General features: G+C 34.1%; 1 protein-coding gene across 1 annotated transcript in view; it reads left to right on the top strand.

Moving 5' to 3' along the window:
• Positions 1-173: 173 nt before the first annotated feature.
• Positions 174-16,601, top strand: part of LOC124355072 (GPI ethanolamine phosphate transferase 1) — a 37,579-nt gene continuing 21,151 nt past the window's right edge. Inside the window, exons 1-7 of the mRNA XM_046806000.1 lie at positions 174-610; positions 3,246-3,366; positions 5,435-5,534; positions 6,790-7,021; positions 8,916-9,046; positions 10,707-10,918; positions 13,504-13,731. Of these exons, the coding sequence (XP_046661956.1) occupies positions 408-610; positions 3,246-3,366; positions 5,435-5,534; positions 6,790-7,021; positions 8,916-9,046; positions 10,707-10,918; positions 13,504-13,731 (1,227 nt within the window). The 5' untranslated portion in view covers positions 174-407. The remainder of the gene's footprint in view (positions 611-3,245; positions 3,367-5,434; positions 5,535-6,789; positions 7,022-8,915; positions 9,047-10,706; positions 10,919-13,503; positions 13,732-16,601) is intronic.

The following is a 16,601-nucleotide window of genomic DNA, read 5'->3' as shown; positions in this document are numbered from 1 at the left end:
CTCCACCATATCATGTATACATGTGTAATTTTATATATAATCACTTGAATTATTTTATTAATCCAGCTACGGTGAAATGAGATAATTAATCACGAAACAATCACACCGAATTTAAAACAGCGAAGCAGCATGTAGTAAATCAGAAGCTTGCATTTATGCAAATAAAGAAGTAAAATAATGTAAACATAACCCTAATGTCACTGACACACCTGTGAAAATTGTGGTAGTGATTGTGATTTTTGAAGTGTTTGCATTTCAATCGATGTTCCTTTATCAAGATAAACCACCACCTATCCATTTATATGATAGGAATAACTGGTTGATAAGCTGATTGTAGAAAATCGGCCATAAACGCCCAAATTTGTTGTTTTTTCCATGATATGAGCCTGAAATGAGAGTAATTTTATATGGGTTTTTTACTTCATATTGTATTTTTGTTGTCAGTTTTTGACATTTATTTCAAATCACCAATTATAAATAATATTCCTGTTTTGAACAATAATGTAGGCCCACCAGCTAAACGATTAGTGTTGTTTGTTGCTGATGGGTTAAGAGCAGATTCTATATTCTCAGTCCAGCCTACTAATGACCATCTTTCACCATACTTAAGGTAAGAAAGTTAGTATTTATTGTTCAAATTAATTATTATTGTTTGATTATAATAATCAGTATAATTTTGAATATCGTTTTAAAATTTTGATATATAAGTTAAAACTAGCCTATATCCCCTTATACTATACCCTGTATGTACCCTAATACAACTTATATATTCCATCTATTCCATGTAAAATACCAAAATAGCTTGTGTTTAATGCATGCAACTGACATGTCTTGGACTTGGTAACATAATCATTTTCCACGGAACATTAATGCTATTCCAGCTCCAATACACAAAACTACCCAGTTTAAAAAAATCATTTTCTTATAAAAGCCAATATTTTTTCAATAAATTAGCAATAACGTGGAAGCAGATTCCAACATTAAATCCTTTCAAAAGGGTCATTAAAAAATATTTGCTGGAAAATAAAAGGGTAGGATACGATAAGCGGACCCGATTTTTTATATCGAAGAATGTAACCATCGATACCTAATATTCAGATCTCAAATCCTAGACTATCAATCGATATAAAAGTATTTATAGTAGTCCTCAATAACAATCGTGTTTAAAATAAAAATATGAATTTAATATTTACAGTGATGAAACAAATTATTATAACCAAAATTAGCAAAACTGAAGACGACCATATTTGCTCCTCTCACAGTTACAGTTGTTTCTTTCCCATAAATTTCATATAATGGGTTTTTCGGTACGAGTCCAACATGTTGAAGCTATGTAAAACATGTCTTATCATCTTTCAAAGCAATGTCGTGTAGTTTTCTAAAATTGACTGCCATTTTTAATAATCAAATGTTACTTAACTTATGTAAAATTGAAATATTACCTTACGCGTATTACTTGAAAGTTTTTACAGCTGTTAATATAGATTATTCAAGTTAATTGTTCAAAATAATTAATCAGTATCGATTGATTATATCGATGGTTATGATTAAGTAATATTGTTTTCCAATTTCGATATAAAAAACCGGGTCCGCTTATCGTACCCTACCCAAATAAAATATATACATTTCATGATTTTAGGTCGGATTCACCAGGAACTTAGTAACAGTCGACCCCATTGAACTCATATTGACTCCATGATGTGCCGTACTTAAAATTATTTTGAAAATTAGTATAGTTAGTTTATACATAATTCATTTATATTAGTATTTAGGTGTCTTATCTATTTGACGAGCCTTATAAGTTAACATTGTAGCTAACATGTTCTCTTGGGCTAATAAAGAATTTTATTTCATTTCAACATGAAAAAGAGTTCAATGCTTATAGGTTTCATTGCACTAGATGGTGTGTAAGATGTAATGTTGATTGTCCTGTTAAAACTATAGCTTGTATTTAAAAGTAAATTATAGGAAGATGGGTTTTTAGTTGTTAAATATTTATAGGCTAGATTTGTTTATTTATCTTTAAGTGTTAAAGATGCTTCAAAAGTGAGTGCGATTTTATATCTAGTAAGATAATTCAAACTTACCTATAAGCAGCAAAGTCTCAAATTTCACAACTCCATTATACTTTAGGATTCTTACTGAGTTTAAGTGCTGTTATAGGGGTTAATACTAATTTTCATAAAATGATCAGTATTTGAAGTATAGTCATTCTTTCTATATTTGTATGATAAATAAAATATATTAATTGCTCACATGTAGATTATAAATAACAATAAACTAATAATACATTCTGTACTATGCCACTAATTCATGAAGTCAGTGGATTTGAGTATTTTACAAGCTTAATATTGTGTGCACTTCCTAAATCACTGTTCCTGAATTTGATGTAGCCATGTGATCCAAGCTTCGATTTAAGTAAATAGTTAACCAGGAGAATGAGTCAGTAAATATTAATACATTTGCTAGAGATTGTTCAAGCTTGTTTGGACACTGTATTGGCTACCGAATGCCAATGTGTTAAAAAAATTAATTTCAAAAAAACATCTAAACATTGGAAGAATGAACATATTTTATTCATCATGCAAATATAAGAAGTCGATTATGTTTAATAAGGATTTAAGTGTGCTATGTAATATTACTTCATTTATAAATTAACAATGAATAATCAATAGTTTTAATGCTGTACTTGGTATTAAGTCAATATTCAATCCTAATTTAGGGTTTTAACTTGGAAATCTTGGTTTAAAGCAGTTGGATGCTGTTCCAAACGTATGGATCTCAGTAATTATGCTGCTATCTTTTATCATAACCCATACAATTGTAATGGGGTAGATATAGATGGCGGACTGAACTCCTTTGATCTGGTCACTCCTCAGCAAATTAAGACCTATCAAAGCAAGAAGTTCCTGGCAATCAATTTTTGTATTTATTAGCTAGTGGAGGAAAGCCAGGTCTATCACCTATGTCCTTCTAATAGGGAAAGTCATATAGTGTACAGTGTTCCTTGACTGAGATATCCAGGTTAATTTTTACTAGTTTCAATATTTCAATAGTTTTAAACATTTATGAGTACTACACAGAAGTCACATAATTATCTTTTTAGGGCGTGAACTATAACCGTGGGCTTGGTCTTGATCAAAATCGGTTTTTATTGAAAAATAGTATTTTCAGCAAATCCAAGTGTAATATGAAAGTCTATTGTTAAAGCTCAGCAAAAATAAAAGTTTTGTTATTGTCTATAGGTCAATAATTGAATCCAGAGGGGTATGGGGAGTCGCACACTCACGAGTACCCACCGAGTCTAGACCAGGTCATATTGCACTAATTGCTGGTTTCTATGAGGATCCATCGGCTGTTTTCACTGTAAGTATCCATTCAAACTATTGTAAGTTAATTAGAAATGTATAATTTACCCTGGATCTGGCAGTTGAAATTCCTATAATTTGGGAGGCACTATTTTGTTAGTTGTGCACACCTTCTTTCAAATGTACATAGAATGTAAATCATTGAAGTAAGTATACACTATTATGTATTTTATTTTTGAGTACTAAACCAGAAACATTTATATGGAGTGGGATTAATCTTTTTATTTCAATTTAGGTTTTGGTTTTTTATCACAAGTGAAGAAAAAACAAAAAGTAAAACAAAAATATCCAAAAGAGAAGTTTTATAAAAATATAAATAACATTTTTTAATTACTTTTCAAAAATATACAAAATGTCTAAAAAGGGTTTTTTATGCAAAACATAACAAAAAATTCCACTTTCCCAACATAATTTAATTGGTAAATAGTGAAATTTTCTTTTTACAAAAAATGACATGCACATTCTAACATTTTTAGATATTTTAGGTATGCTTATTATATATTATATTATGCTTCATCACATATTATATAATATGTGATGAAGGGGTGTGGCGAATAAGAAAAAATAGAGAATTACGCAATGTATACCAAGATCCTGATATTGTGGCTTTGGTGAAGGCAAAGAGAATTAGCTGGCTAGGACATGTACATCGGAGACAGGAGGGCACAAGGTTAAAAGAGGTCTACCAGGCGGTACCGACCGACAGGAAGGCGCCCTTTGGGTAGGCCAAAGATAAGATGGTGTGATCAAGTGGTCGAAGATGTGACCCGGTGTGGAGGGTCTGTGGATCTGGCGGAAGACAGGGTGGCGTGGAAGAGGCTCATAGACGAGGCAAAGAATCGACTGAGATTTGTTACGCCCAGGCAGTAAGTAAGTAAGTATTATATTTTGAGATCTTTTCTATGGTGTAAAGCGTAACATTTCTGAAAATAAAAATATATTTTTTTGTTTTTATTTTATAGGTTTATATAAAAATGTTTGTTGTAAATCCTAAGAAGTGTTTTTCAAGAAATAAAAGTTGTAAAATTTGTACATAGTGTTCAATAAATAAAAATAATGAAGTAAACAGTATTTTTAATCTAGACATAGGCCTGACTATAATGATTTTTATATAATAATTTTAGCCTAAATGTTACTAAATTATTGTCCAATAAATGAATCACAAATAAAACCATTGTTCACTGTATAGTATACATACAAATTTAGAATTCAAAAATACAAGTTTAGAATACACAATGAGTAATGCCAGTGCATTACTATTGTGGCCATAGTCCTCTCGAAATTAATTATAAAGTTTGCTCACAAAATAAACACTTATAATTTACTTATTCGTTGAAGATATCTATACCACTTGATGGCTAACTTCACAAGGAAAAGTTTGTTACTAACACATATTATGAGAAACAACAGAATACTAGTATGTTTCTTGACAACATATAACAATGAACAGATGCTTCAAGCAGATGATCTTGTTGAAAAAGAAATTCTGAACCCAGTGATGTAGCCAAACTTATTCCTAAACAAAATTTCCCGTGGTAAAAGTATAGGGAAAAAGTTCCATTTTTCACGTTCTCTCAAAGTGCCCGAGCAGACACGGCAAGCCAACATTTGTATTTCAACTTTATAATTCGGTTAATACCTAATATGTATTATTATTATTCAATAAGCTATACATCAAATTAATCTTTAAACATTCCAAAAACATTTATTCCACTCACATTGCTGTTTTTACGTCACATCCTCAATCATTTCTTCAGTATTTCAAGATTCTTGGATGGTGGTTTTACAATCAAAACACACATTTGTTGTTAGCTGTTTGCTCTAAAGATGACATTTCAAAATCCAATGAATAAAAAGGTCTTTATCAGGAAGTATCATTAACAGAAAAAAATTAATTTGTTGTGGTGATGGTTCTGTGCTTAAACTAGGAATACTGCCAACCACAGTAAGAGCATCCACCTGTAATCACTGCTTCAATATATAAGTAACAATGCTAGGAACCTTTCAACTACATTGTATTTCAATTATCTACAAGATTTTAACAAACAGTATTTTTGTTGTTGTAGGGATGGAAAGACAACCTGGTCGAGTTTGATTCACTGTTCAATCGAAGCAAAGTCACTTATTCATGGGGAAGCCCTGATATTTTACCCATGTTTAAGAAAGGTATCAAAACAAACTTGTAGTTTTAAAGAGCACTGATATGTACTAGGTATTATTAATAACACTAAAATCCAATAATTTAAACTTCTATGTACAAATCAATACCACATTGGGCCTTAATACTCCTTGTGCTAGTAGTTAAATTCATTTGTGTGTCAGTAAATTATAATATATATAAATCCACTAATGAATATATTATTCAGTAAGGGCTTGGCTGATATTTTTTCATGTAACCCCCTACTTTATAAATTCAAATCAAATCACTGCTACCACTGTAGGATTTGATAGTAGCTACCACTCACTGATGATTCATTTTTACATAAATATTGCTAAAACATTTATGTATATATTTTACAAGTTTTAAAATGTGCAAAATAGATAATATGGTTACTTGAGAAGGTTTTTATAGATTGTCCTGACTACTTGTTGGTCTACTTATTACCCCCGCTGTAAATAAGTATAACACCATCACACAGCTTTATTCACTAACTTCAATCAAATTGTGTTTATGATAAGAGCTGATGTACAAAATAACTTAATGTTCGGTCCAATGAGCATTTGTTTACATAAAAAAATACTATATATAAGATATGCACTTTTTTGGTGTAAAGTGAATCAGAATTATGACAGTTATATTATACTACTATCACATTACTTTCTTATAAGTACATAGGTAATGTTGTATGTTTTTCATATATCTATATCCCTGTTTCTGCAGGGTTTGAAGAGACATTACTGTATTTGTTTCTTATTATTGTTTTACCTTTGTGACAGCTTATATTTTTAAGATATTATTGTTGTTCATTCTTGATAATCTTAATTAATAATATAATTTCTTGATTAAATACTTTGATTTTTTATAAACAAACATTGTATCACTACAGAATTACATTTCTGGACACTTAAGATGTTTGGAATACAATCCAGTTTAAGTTGAAACTATGAGGTTTGTTTAACTTTTTAAGGTGTAGTAGTATATATAATTTTCCAAACATATGTTAAGAAGTATATTAATTTTGTTACTTATTCAAATGGTGTATTTTATAATATAAAATTGTCCAACTTGATAGTATATGAGAAAATGTATTTTTTTAACACTTTAGAATTAAGACATAACAAGCTCAGAAATAAAAAGTAGGCAGTACAGTATGATCAGTAAACCTACTGTGTCACCATGAAAATATTTGAATTTATTTGTTGATTATAGTATGTTTAAATAGATCTAAATTTATATCTGACTTGTACCATTCTTCTTCAGGAGCAGTAGAGAACAAGGTTCACACGTTTTGCTATAATGCAGAAGATGAAGATTTCTCTGGATACGGCTCTACCAAGCTTAATACTTGGGTATTTGACAGAGTGGAAGAGTTCCTTCAATCTGCTAGGCATAATGTTACTTTGAACAACTCATTGAATCAGCAGGGAGTTGTGTTCTTTCTCCATTTACTAGGGCCCGATGTCGCTGGCCATGCTAGTAAACCTCATTCCAGGTAAATTTGATTACCTAACTCCTAATCACAGCCAAGAAATGTTTAAAATATAGAGTATTTTCTTGTTACCTTGAGCTTGAGATTAAAATCTCAAGCTAAAAATATTTTAATATTGTTGGAATATGATTTTCATCTTATTATAAGGTAAAATGAAAATTTATTTACAGGAAACAGGATCACTTCTTAGTGCAAAGTTGCAGTGTGACCGCTCTTGCCAGCATGTTGTTGTTCTAGAAGAAAACATCGGTGCTACTTTTGAACATAGTTTAGGTATTAGTACAAGGTGTATTTCTAAACAGTTCAGGGTTACACGAAGTAAAGTATAGAGAACACTCAATAACAACCAGCTTTATGCCTACCATAAGCAAAAAATACATTATTTACACCCAGGAGACAATGTCCATCGCTTGGATTACTACATTTTGTTAAACACTGATCGTCTAATCTTTAAGTATATTTTATTTACCGATGAGTCACAGTTCACTTGTGATGGTATCATCAATTTACAAAACCAACGTTCATGGGTGGAAGTGGACCCTAATGCAACAATTGAATGTAACTTTCAACGTTTTAGCATTAACGTATGGTGTGGTATTACTCATGATCTGGTGATTGGACCGTTTATTTTTCAAGAGTGCTTAACAGGTAAAATATACTTACAGTTTCTTCAAGAAAAATTACTAACATTGCTTGAAGATGTTCCTCTTGCAACGCGATGCCAGCTGTACCTCCAAGATAAAATACGCATCACCTTATTTTTCAAATATTGTTTCCACCTACTTGAATTAACAGTACAAATAAATGGATCGGTCGTGGAGTTCCTATACACTGGCCACCCACGTCATCAGACCGTATGTCTTTGGAATTTTGTATATGGGGGTAGATGAAGGAGAAAATTTACGAGGACGAAAGTTAATTCCCGTGAGGCGCTACTTAGACATATTAATAAAGCTTTTTTACACAGTTAAAAGAAAGCCTTGTTAAACTACAGAAAGCAACATAAGCCATCCTAAAAAAGCAGAAAAATACATTGAAGTCAGCAGATATACTTTTGGAAATTTACTGTAATTTAGTTAAATAGGTTTAGATTAATGTTTTCTAGTTAATTTGACTTTGTATTGTTATGAATCGTTTAATCAAACAAATATTCGCTCTCTGTGTACTTTATTTACACCATGCTTTGTTCAGAATAAAATGTTCTACAAGTTGTATTAAAGATTTATATGTTTCTTGGTGAAATAAAAGTAATGTTGCCTAAACATGAAAAAAACACGTTTTTCACTTGATTTTTTGCATTTGACTCTGGTTTTCTCAAAAACTACTTAACTTACAGTTCTGAGGTCTATTGTAATCCATTTATCAGGTCAAAAACCTTAGGAAACAATAGAATTCGTTCCTTAACCTACCTAATTTTAATATGTACAGGTCCCACAGATTCTGCATGTCTTCATGAATCACCCTGTGTATATGCCATACATTTCTTATGAAAATGTTTGCAATTTTAGTGGCTAGTGGGGTGGAGTACTGAGTTTATAGTTTTAATCTACCTTTTTTCTACTATTATAGTTTGTAGTTGGCTTTGATCATCAGTGAGTCAGTAAGGACTATATCTTTTAAGATTTCTATAAAACCTCTGGTTTGGGTGTTTTGTCAGAACATTTCTTTCACCATTTTTCCAGTCAAGCGCCTACAATGAGATAATGTTAGAAAACAAAATTTTTTTACAAATTGTTTTTCTACTTTTCTTTTACTAAAAAGAATATCAAATACAAAAAATTGAAAAAAGATCAAAACAGTTAAGGTGCTATGGTAAAATAGATGCACTTGTTAAAAATAAGCTATGTAACACTTTTAACTCTAAGATTTGTCTAATGGTTATCTTTTATCATTTCAGACAATACAAAGACAACATCAATGTAGTGGACAGTGGTGTTGAGAGGATTGAGAAGCTATTAAATGAGTTTTTCAACTATGACAACAGAACTGCTTTTGTGTACACATCTGACCATGGAATGACGGATTGGGGTATGCTTATACCATAATGTAATGTGGTTATATCATGGTTATTACAGATATTCAATGCACATATTTTAATCCATAACTTTATCTAACCATAGAAGAATGTAATCTGGCACATTCAGGGTTGTTAGTATGCCATATTACAAAATATTCTGATTTGTAAGGTGAATGCCTGAAAAAACTGACTTAAAAATTAAACAGAAATTGCTTGTAAAACATGTTTTATTTCATAAACAGCTCACTTACAATAAAAAAGTTACTTAATAATATAAAAAGGCCTATTTAATATGGAGTTGAGAAAGAAGTGTAAGAAATTACTCATGTTTACAGAAGCCATTGATAACAAATCTCAAAAATCAGTTTATTTAGCAAAAATTCATGAATCTTACATTTAGCATTATAATTTATGTATTTCAATTCTCTTGTTATGTAACTTAAATCATAATTTAATAATAGTTCAACAAAAATACTTAATGTCCTGATATCGTGTCGTAAAGCTCTTCACCCAGCTTTTCTTGAGGCTGTGGTTTTTTCAACAACACAGAACCAGTTGCGTGTTGTCTTCTGCTCTCTTAGTCTGGCTCAGAATATAGCCCTTAAGTGCTCTGATTGCAAATAAGCTTGATGTTATATAATCAGTATAAAAGTAATTTCAGTTATATATTATATATTACTAGTTTTCTAAGTTTTTGAAGCAGGCAATGTTTTTTGCAGATACTAAATTAGGCTTGCAGATACTAAAATATATAAATTTAATATATACAGGGTGAACCAGACCACCTGTGCCACTGATTGTAGCGGTATAACAAGTGAAGATAGAAACTCCGTTTCAACTGAACCTCCTCCTCCCTTCTATTTTGTGGCCAAGGAATTCAGTACAATTATTTTGAACCCCTAGTTTATAAAATTATTTGGAATAATTTACAAAGTTATTCTGAGCCCCCAAAAAATCTGCAAGGGGTATTTTTGGATTGTGAGGAGTTGCTTGTGGGAAATTATTTAATGTAAATGTAGGGCATGTGGTACCTCATTTTAAAAGTCTCTTGACACAGATAATTTCAAAACAATATTTTCAATTTATCTTACCGGGGTGTACAGGGTGTTAAAATAACCTAAAAACTATTAGGGATTCAAAATAATTGTATCAAGTTCCTTAGCCACAAAATAGGAGGGGGTAGGGGTTTCTGTTGAAACGGAGTTTTTATCTTCACTTGTTATACTGCTAAAATCAACAGTGTCCCAGGCGGTCTTGTTCATTCTGTACATATTTCACTTTATATATTAAGTCTAATTTAGTATATGTAAAAATATTGCCAGCATAAAAAATTGCAAGGAAAATTAATAATATATGTTACATAACTGAAATTACATAGTCTATTTTTTATACTGATTATAAATCGTCAAGCTCGTTTCCAATTAGATCACTTGAACCAGACTAAGAGGGCAGAAGACAACATGTAACTGGTTCTGTGTTGTTGAAAAAACTACTACAGTTTTAAGAAAACAAACATTCATGTTGATGGAAATTTTCTCCTTTTTAAATATATATATATATATATATATATATTTCTGAAAAAATATATAATTCAACTGCTTAAAAAATTGAAATATTCAAAATTTATATTTAAAAATATTTTCTTAGTTTCCATGATACGTGACTGTTTAGGATCACACGGTGCTGGATCACAAAGTGAGACTGAGGTGCCGCTGATTGTATGGGGTGCAGGAGTCGGCTCTCCCCTCCTGTTGGAGACACCTGACCCTCGCACTCCTGTGAGATGGAACTTGCGTAACCTACAACGACTAGACGCAGCACAGGCCGATGTGTGCCCCCTCATGGCATTGCTGGTGGGAGTCCCCATACCAGTCCACTCTGTGGTGCGTTTCTTGTCTTACATTGTCTACTGTCTGGTAACATATGACATAGCATGAACAATGCAATCTTTGTAATTTTGTTGGAAGTCTTGGATAGTGGGAAGGGGGAAATTATTAACAAAATGGTTCTTTGTTATTATTCACAGGAATAGTTAATACTTGATTCTTACTTAGGCCTACAGGAAGTATTAATTTTGTAGATGTTTTGATGATGTTCACTTTATAAACTGAATAACGTGTTCTTTATATGTGGAATTCATTAGTATTGCAATATTAATTGCATAGTACGATTGACAATCCATTTGATCTAATTGTACTTCTCAAAGAATGCTTCCTCTCAGCTACTTGTCTCTGTAAGAACGGTACAAAGTGGCTGCTCTGACTCTCAGCACACAGCAGCTAGCTACGATCCATCTGACCTACTTGTTAATTGTATTTCTCAGGGATTGCTGCCTCTCGGCTACTTATCTCTGTCAGAACGGTACAAAGTGGCTGCTCTGGCTCTCAGCACACAGCAGCTAGCTACGATCCATCTGACCTAATTGTTAATTGTATTTCTCAGGGAGTGCTGCCTCTCGGCTACTTGTCTCTGTCAGAACGGTACAAAGTGGCTGCTCTGGCTCTCAGCACACAGCAGCTAGCTACGATCCATCTGACCTAATTGTTAATTGTACTTTCTCAAAGAATTGCTGCCTCTCGGCTACTTGTCTCTGTCAGAACGGTACAAAGTGGCTGCTCTGGCTCTCTGCGCACAGCAGCTAGCTACGATCCATCTGACCTAATTGTTAAATGTATTTCTCAGGGAGTGCTGCCTCTCGGCTACTTGTCTCTGTCAGAAACGGTACAAAGTGGCTGCTCTGGCTCTCAGCACACAGCAGCTAGCTACGATCAATCTGACCTAATTGTTAATTGTATTTCTCAGGGAGTGCTGCCTCTCGGCTACTTGTCTCTGTCAGAACGGTACAAAGTGGCTGCTCTGGCTCTCAGCACACAGCAGCTAGCTACGATCAATCTGACCTAATTGTTAATTGTATTTCTCAGGGAGTGCTGCCTCTCGGCTACTTGTCTCTGTCAGAACGGTACAAAGTGGCTGCTCTGGCTCTCAGCACACAGCAGCTAGCTACGATCAATCTGACCTAATTGTTAATTGTATTTCTCAGGGAGTGCTGCCTCTCGGCTACTTGTCTCTGTCAGAACGGTACAAAGTGGCTGCTCTGGCTCTCAGCACACAGCAGCTAGCTATGATCAATCTGACCTAATTGTTAATTGTATTTCTCAGGGAGTGCTGCCTCTCGGCTACTTGTCTCTGTCAGAACGGTACAAAGCGGCTGCTCTGGCTCTCAGTGCACAGCAGCTAGCTACGATCCATCTGACCTACTTGTTAATTGTATTTCTCAGGGATTGCTGCCTCTCGGCTACTTGTCTCTGTCAGAACGGTACAAAGCGGCTGCTCTGGCTCTCTGCGCACAGCAGCTAGCTACGATCCATCTGACCTAATTGTTAAATGTATTTCTCAGGGAGTGCTGCCTCTCGGCTACTTGTCTCTGTCAGAACGGTACAAAGTGGCTGCTCTGGCTCTCAGCACACAGCAGCTAGCTACGATCAATCTGACCTAATTGTTAATTGTATTTCTCAGGGAGTGCTGCCTCTCGGCTACTTGTCTCTGTCAGAACGGTACAAAGTGGCTGCTCTGGCTCTCAGCACACAGCAGCTAGCTACGATCAATCTGACCTAATTGTTAATTGTATTTCTCAGGGAGTGCTGCCTCTCGGCTACTTGTCTCTGTCAGAACGGTACAAAGTGGCTGCTCTGGCTCTCAGCACACAGCAGCTAGCTACGATCAATCTGACCTAATTGTTAATTGTATTTCTCAGGGAGTGCTGCCTCTCGGCTACTTGTCTCTGTCAGAACGGTACAAAGCGGCTGCTCTGGCTCTCAGCGCACAGCAGCTAGCTACGATCCATCTGACCTAATTGTTAATTGTATTTCTCAGGGAGTGCTGCCTCTCGGCTACTTGTCTCTGTCAGAACGGTACAAAGTGGCTGCTCTGGCTCTCAGCACACAGCAGCTAGCTACGATCAATCTGACCTAATTGTTAATTGTATTTCTCAGGGAGTGCTGCCTCTCGGCTACTTGTCTCTGTCAGAACGGTACAAAGTGGCTGCTCTGGCTCTCAGCACACAGCAGCTAGCTACGATCAATCTGACCTAATTGTTAATTGTATTTCTCAGGGAGTGCTGCCTCTCGGCTACTTGTCTCTGTCAGAACGGTACAAAGTGGCTGCTCTGGCTCTCAGCACACAGCAGCTAGCTACGATCAATCTGACCTAATTGTTAATTGTATTTCTCAGGGAGTGCTGCCTCTCGGCTACTTGTCTCTGTCAGAACGGTACAAAGTGGCTGCTCTGGCTCTCAGCACACAGCAGCTAGCTACGATCAATCTGACCTAATTGTTAATTGTATTTCTCAGGGAGTGCTGCCTCTCGGCTACTTGTCTCTGTCAGAACGGTACAAAGCGGCTGCTCTGGCTCTCAGCGCACAGCAGCTAGCTACGATCCATCTGACCTAATTGTTAATTGTATTTCTCAGGGAGTGCTGCCTCTCGGCTACTTGTCTCTGTCAGAACGAGACAAAGTGGCTGCTCTGGCTCTCAATGCACGGCAGCTGGCTACGCAGTTTGGCTGTAAGAGGAAAATGGTTGAGTCCAACATGATACAGTGGCTCTACAGACCTTTCCCTGAACTTACTATTGAGGACGAAGAGGCACTCAAAGAGAATATAACTCAGTTGATAAATCTTGGAAAATTTGATGTGGCGGTGAGTTTCATATTGAATTTCTTATAGTGTACTAGTAAAAAATATATAAAATTACTAGCAGTTGCCCGCGGCTTAACTCGCAATTTCCTGTTGAAAAACAATACACTATATTCACGTATTCTTTTTCTATCACATTCTAAATACCCTGACATAATTGATAGTCGTTCCTTAGTGAGCCTCTTAGGCACATTATGAAGGTATGTACCATATTCCCTGCCTCTATCTTACGTGGTTTTTGCTAGGTGTTGATAAATACAATTAATTTATATGGATGAATTTCGATAAACTAATTAGGTTATAAAGAATCAAATTCGGTCTGTTAAAATTAATTTTCTGTCTTAAGATATTTCCAGTATTATTGTGGTATTTGCCTTGTGCTCTGATCAAGAAAATGTATCAACGAAAACCAATTTCGATCATAAAGCGTCTTCTTTCAGCTCTTTTCATTTACCTTCAGTCTAACTAAATTCGATTATCTTATGTGCAGACATTTACGGCTTTTTGAGGTGTTTTTATAACAACGTTTAATAGTATTTTCATTGCATTAGATAGTTTATTGATCATTGGTGTAACTTCTTGTATGCAATCTGCATTACATTACTTATCAAGCATGTTACAATAATAATTTTCTACATTTTAAATGTAAATAAATGTTTCTGTTCCTTTGATGAACTTCAGCTGAAAGTATTAACAGCTGTTAAGTATCAGTTTACTTTGTATTACGTGTGGTAGCGCAATCTGCCGGATCGAAGGTAAAACATTCCAAAATCAATAACAGTTTATAAATTAAATATTGATTAAATAAACTATTTAAATTGGACCAAATTGTGAATCTAAACCATTGTCGAATTCCACTGAAAACACACACAAAATTTCATCAAAATTGGTCCAGTCGTTTAGGAGGAGTTCAGTCACATACACACAAACACAAGAAATATATATGTATATAAAGAATTTTCAATTAAATGTCGAATTTAATGTTGTAAATAAATATTACCCTAGTAGTTGTAACCAAATGACATGTAACAACATTGGATGAATCCATGTGTCTTCATGGGAAATGTCAAAACATGAAATTTCTTAGTAGATCTTAGTAGATCTTAGTACTCCAAAAAGGCAATGATAACGCTTGCAGATCTAGGACCATTAGTGAATTGTAGAGAAGCTTTTAAGTCTTAAAGCTTATGACTCTAATAGCACTATACATCTACTCTGTAGTTGTCCAAACAGTTCAAGTGGAATTATCAAAGGCTAAGGACACTCATTCACACAACACCCAAAGAGCACCTGACTACCTACTTCCTGGAAACCAAGGAACTATCTTTTACGGGAAGACAAATCTTCAACACCCTGCTACATAATATGAAACAAAACTTGGAGAGAGGGAGTTCAAGAAAAGCCTTCAAGATTGGCTTGTGGAGAGACCCACCTACTTCATGAAAGAATCTTGTTGTAGAAAGCAAAGCAGAAATTCATTATCTCTGCAATGCTTTGCCCAGTTTCTTATCCGGAACCGATTGCTTGAAGTGCGTAAACAAACTGAAGATTTACATTGTAATAACTCCAAACTCATTGTGTAGGCCAGGCCTACTTGGTTAGAAATTGTCAATTTCATTGAACACCCACATTCTTTACACACTGTTAGGTGGTTGATCAATTGACTAAAAACTGCAAAATCTACTAAATCATATTGAAAAGAACTGTTCCTGAACTGATTGTACTCAACTGAGTGCCTTGCCAATTTCTTTTTTGGTGCTCTTTCATCCTTAGGGCTGAACATACATGAAGAATCCTTAGTTCCACTCGTGCTTGTGGGTTGTTCATTGTTGCTAGCACTAGTACTAGTAATACGGTGCCAGCCAACATGCTTCCTCTTTCTAAACACTCTTCCTATTCTAGGCAAATTGTCAAAAATACCTAACAAAAATAATTATCTGATAAAATGTTGAACACTCACAAACAATAATTAATCAAAACACAAACAACTAAACTGGACATAAGATGTTTATTTACAGTTGTATCAATACAAAAAAAAAGAAAAGATAACAGCAGGAAATAAAAACAGTATTTCCAAAGATCTCTAAATACAAAGACTATCGATGACAAGAATTGGACAATATTATTGATTTTTTGTGAAATATTCTATTTGAAGTGCTTCTTGGGGTTTCTTTACCTGTTTATGAAAATTGTGATTTCCACTAACATGAAGATGTCACTCTTTGATAACATATCAATGATGCCATTTTCATAGATAAGAAAGAGTGAAGATCCCAGAATTGAGACTTGATGAACCCCACTTTGTATCAATTCTTGAATTTTGCTGTATGCTGGATATCCACAATTCAAAATAATTTTTTTAAGCATCAAAATAAACAGTTTGTTTTCCTTCTATGAAACCTAGTGTTTAACACCTTCACTGCAGGTCTATACGAAGTGAAGACAACTATTCCAATAAGACAGCCAGCTTACTAGGTTATCTGCCACAGTCAACGTGTTAAATAAGAGAATATTTATTTAACTTGAACTCCATGTTTTAAATTAAAACAACAGTTCAACACAACAACAACTGTAACTTGTTATAAATTTGAAATAAATAAATATAATCCTTTGGACGCCAGCTATTGAGGCTTCCTGTGTTGTATTCATGATAAATAAAATAAGTTTGAAAAATGTTAAGGACTAAACTAATTGATAATTTCAGTTGGCCGGTTATTACTTTCTGTGTATGAATAAATTAAATAAGTTAGAAAAATATTAAAGACTAAACTAATTAATAGTTCAAGATATTCTTATTAGTATCCCATAAATTGTAAGATAAGAAACATTGGGCTGCATTGGACCGTTTAATATGTGGTTTACCTCAAATGTTT

Source organism: Homalodisca vitripennis, chromosome 2, assembly GCF_021130785.1.
Source record: "Homalodisca vitripennis isolate AUS2020 chromosome 2, UT_GWSS_2.1, whole genome shotgun sequence".
Classification (NCBI taxonomy): Eukaryota; Metazoa; Arthropoda; class Insecta; order Hemiptera; family Cicadellidae; genus Homalodisca; species Homalodisca vitripennis.
Note: the sequence above shows the minus strand (reverse complement) of the source record. Positions and strands in the feature narration are given on the sequence as shown.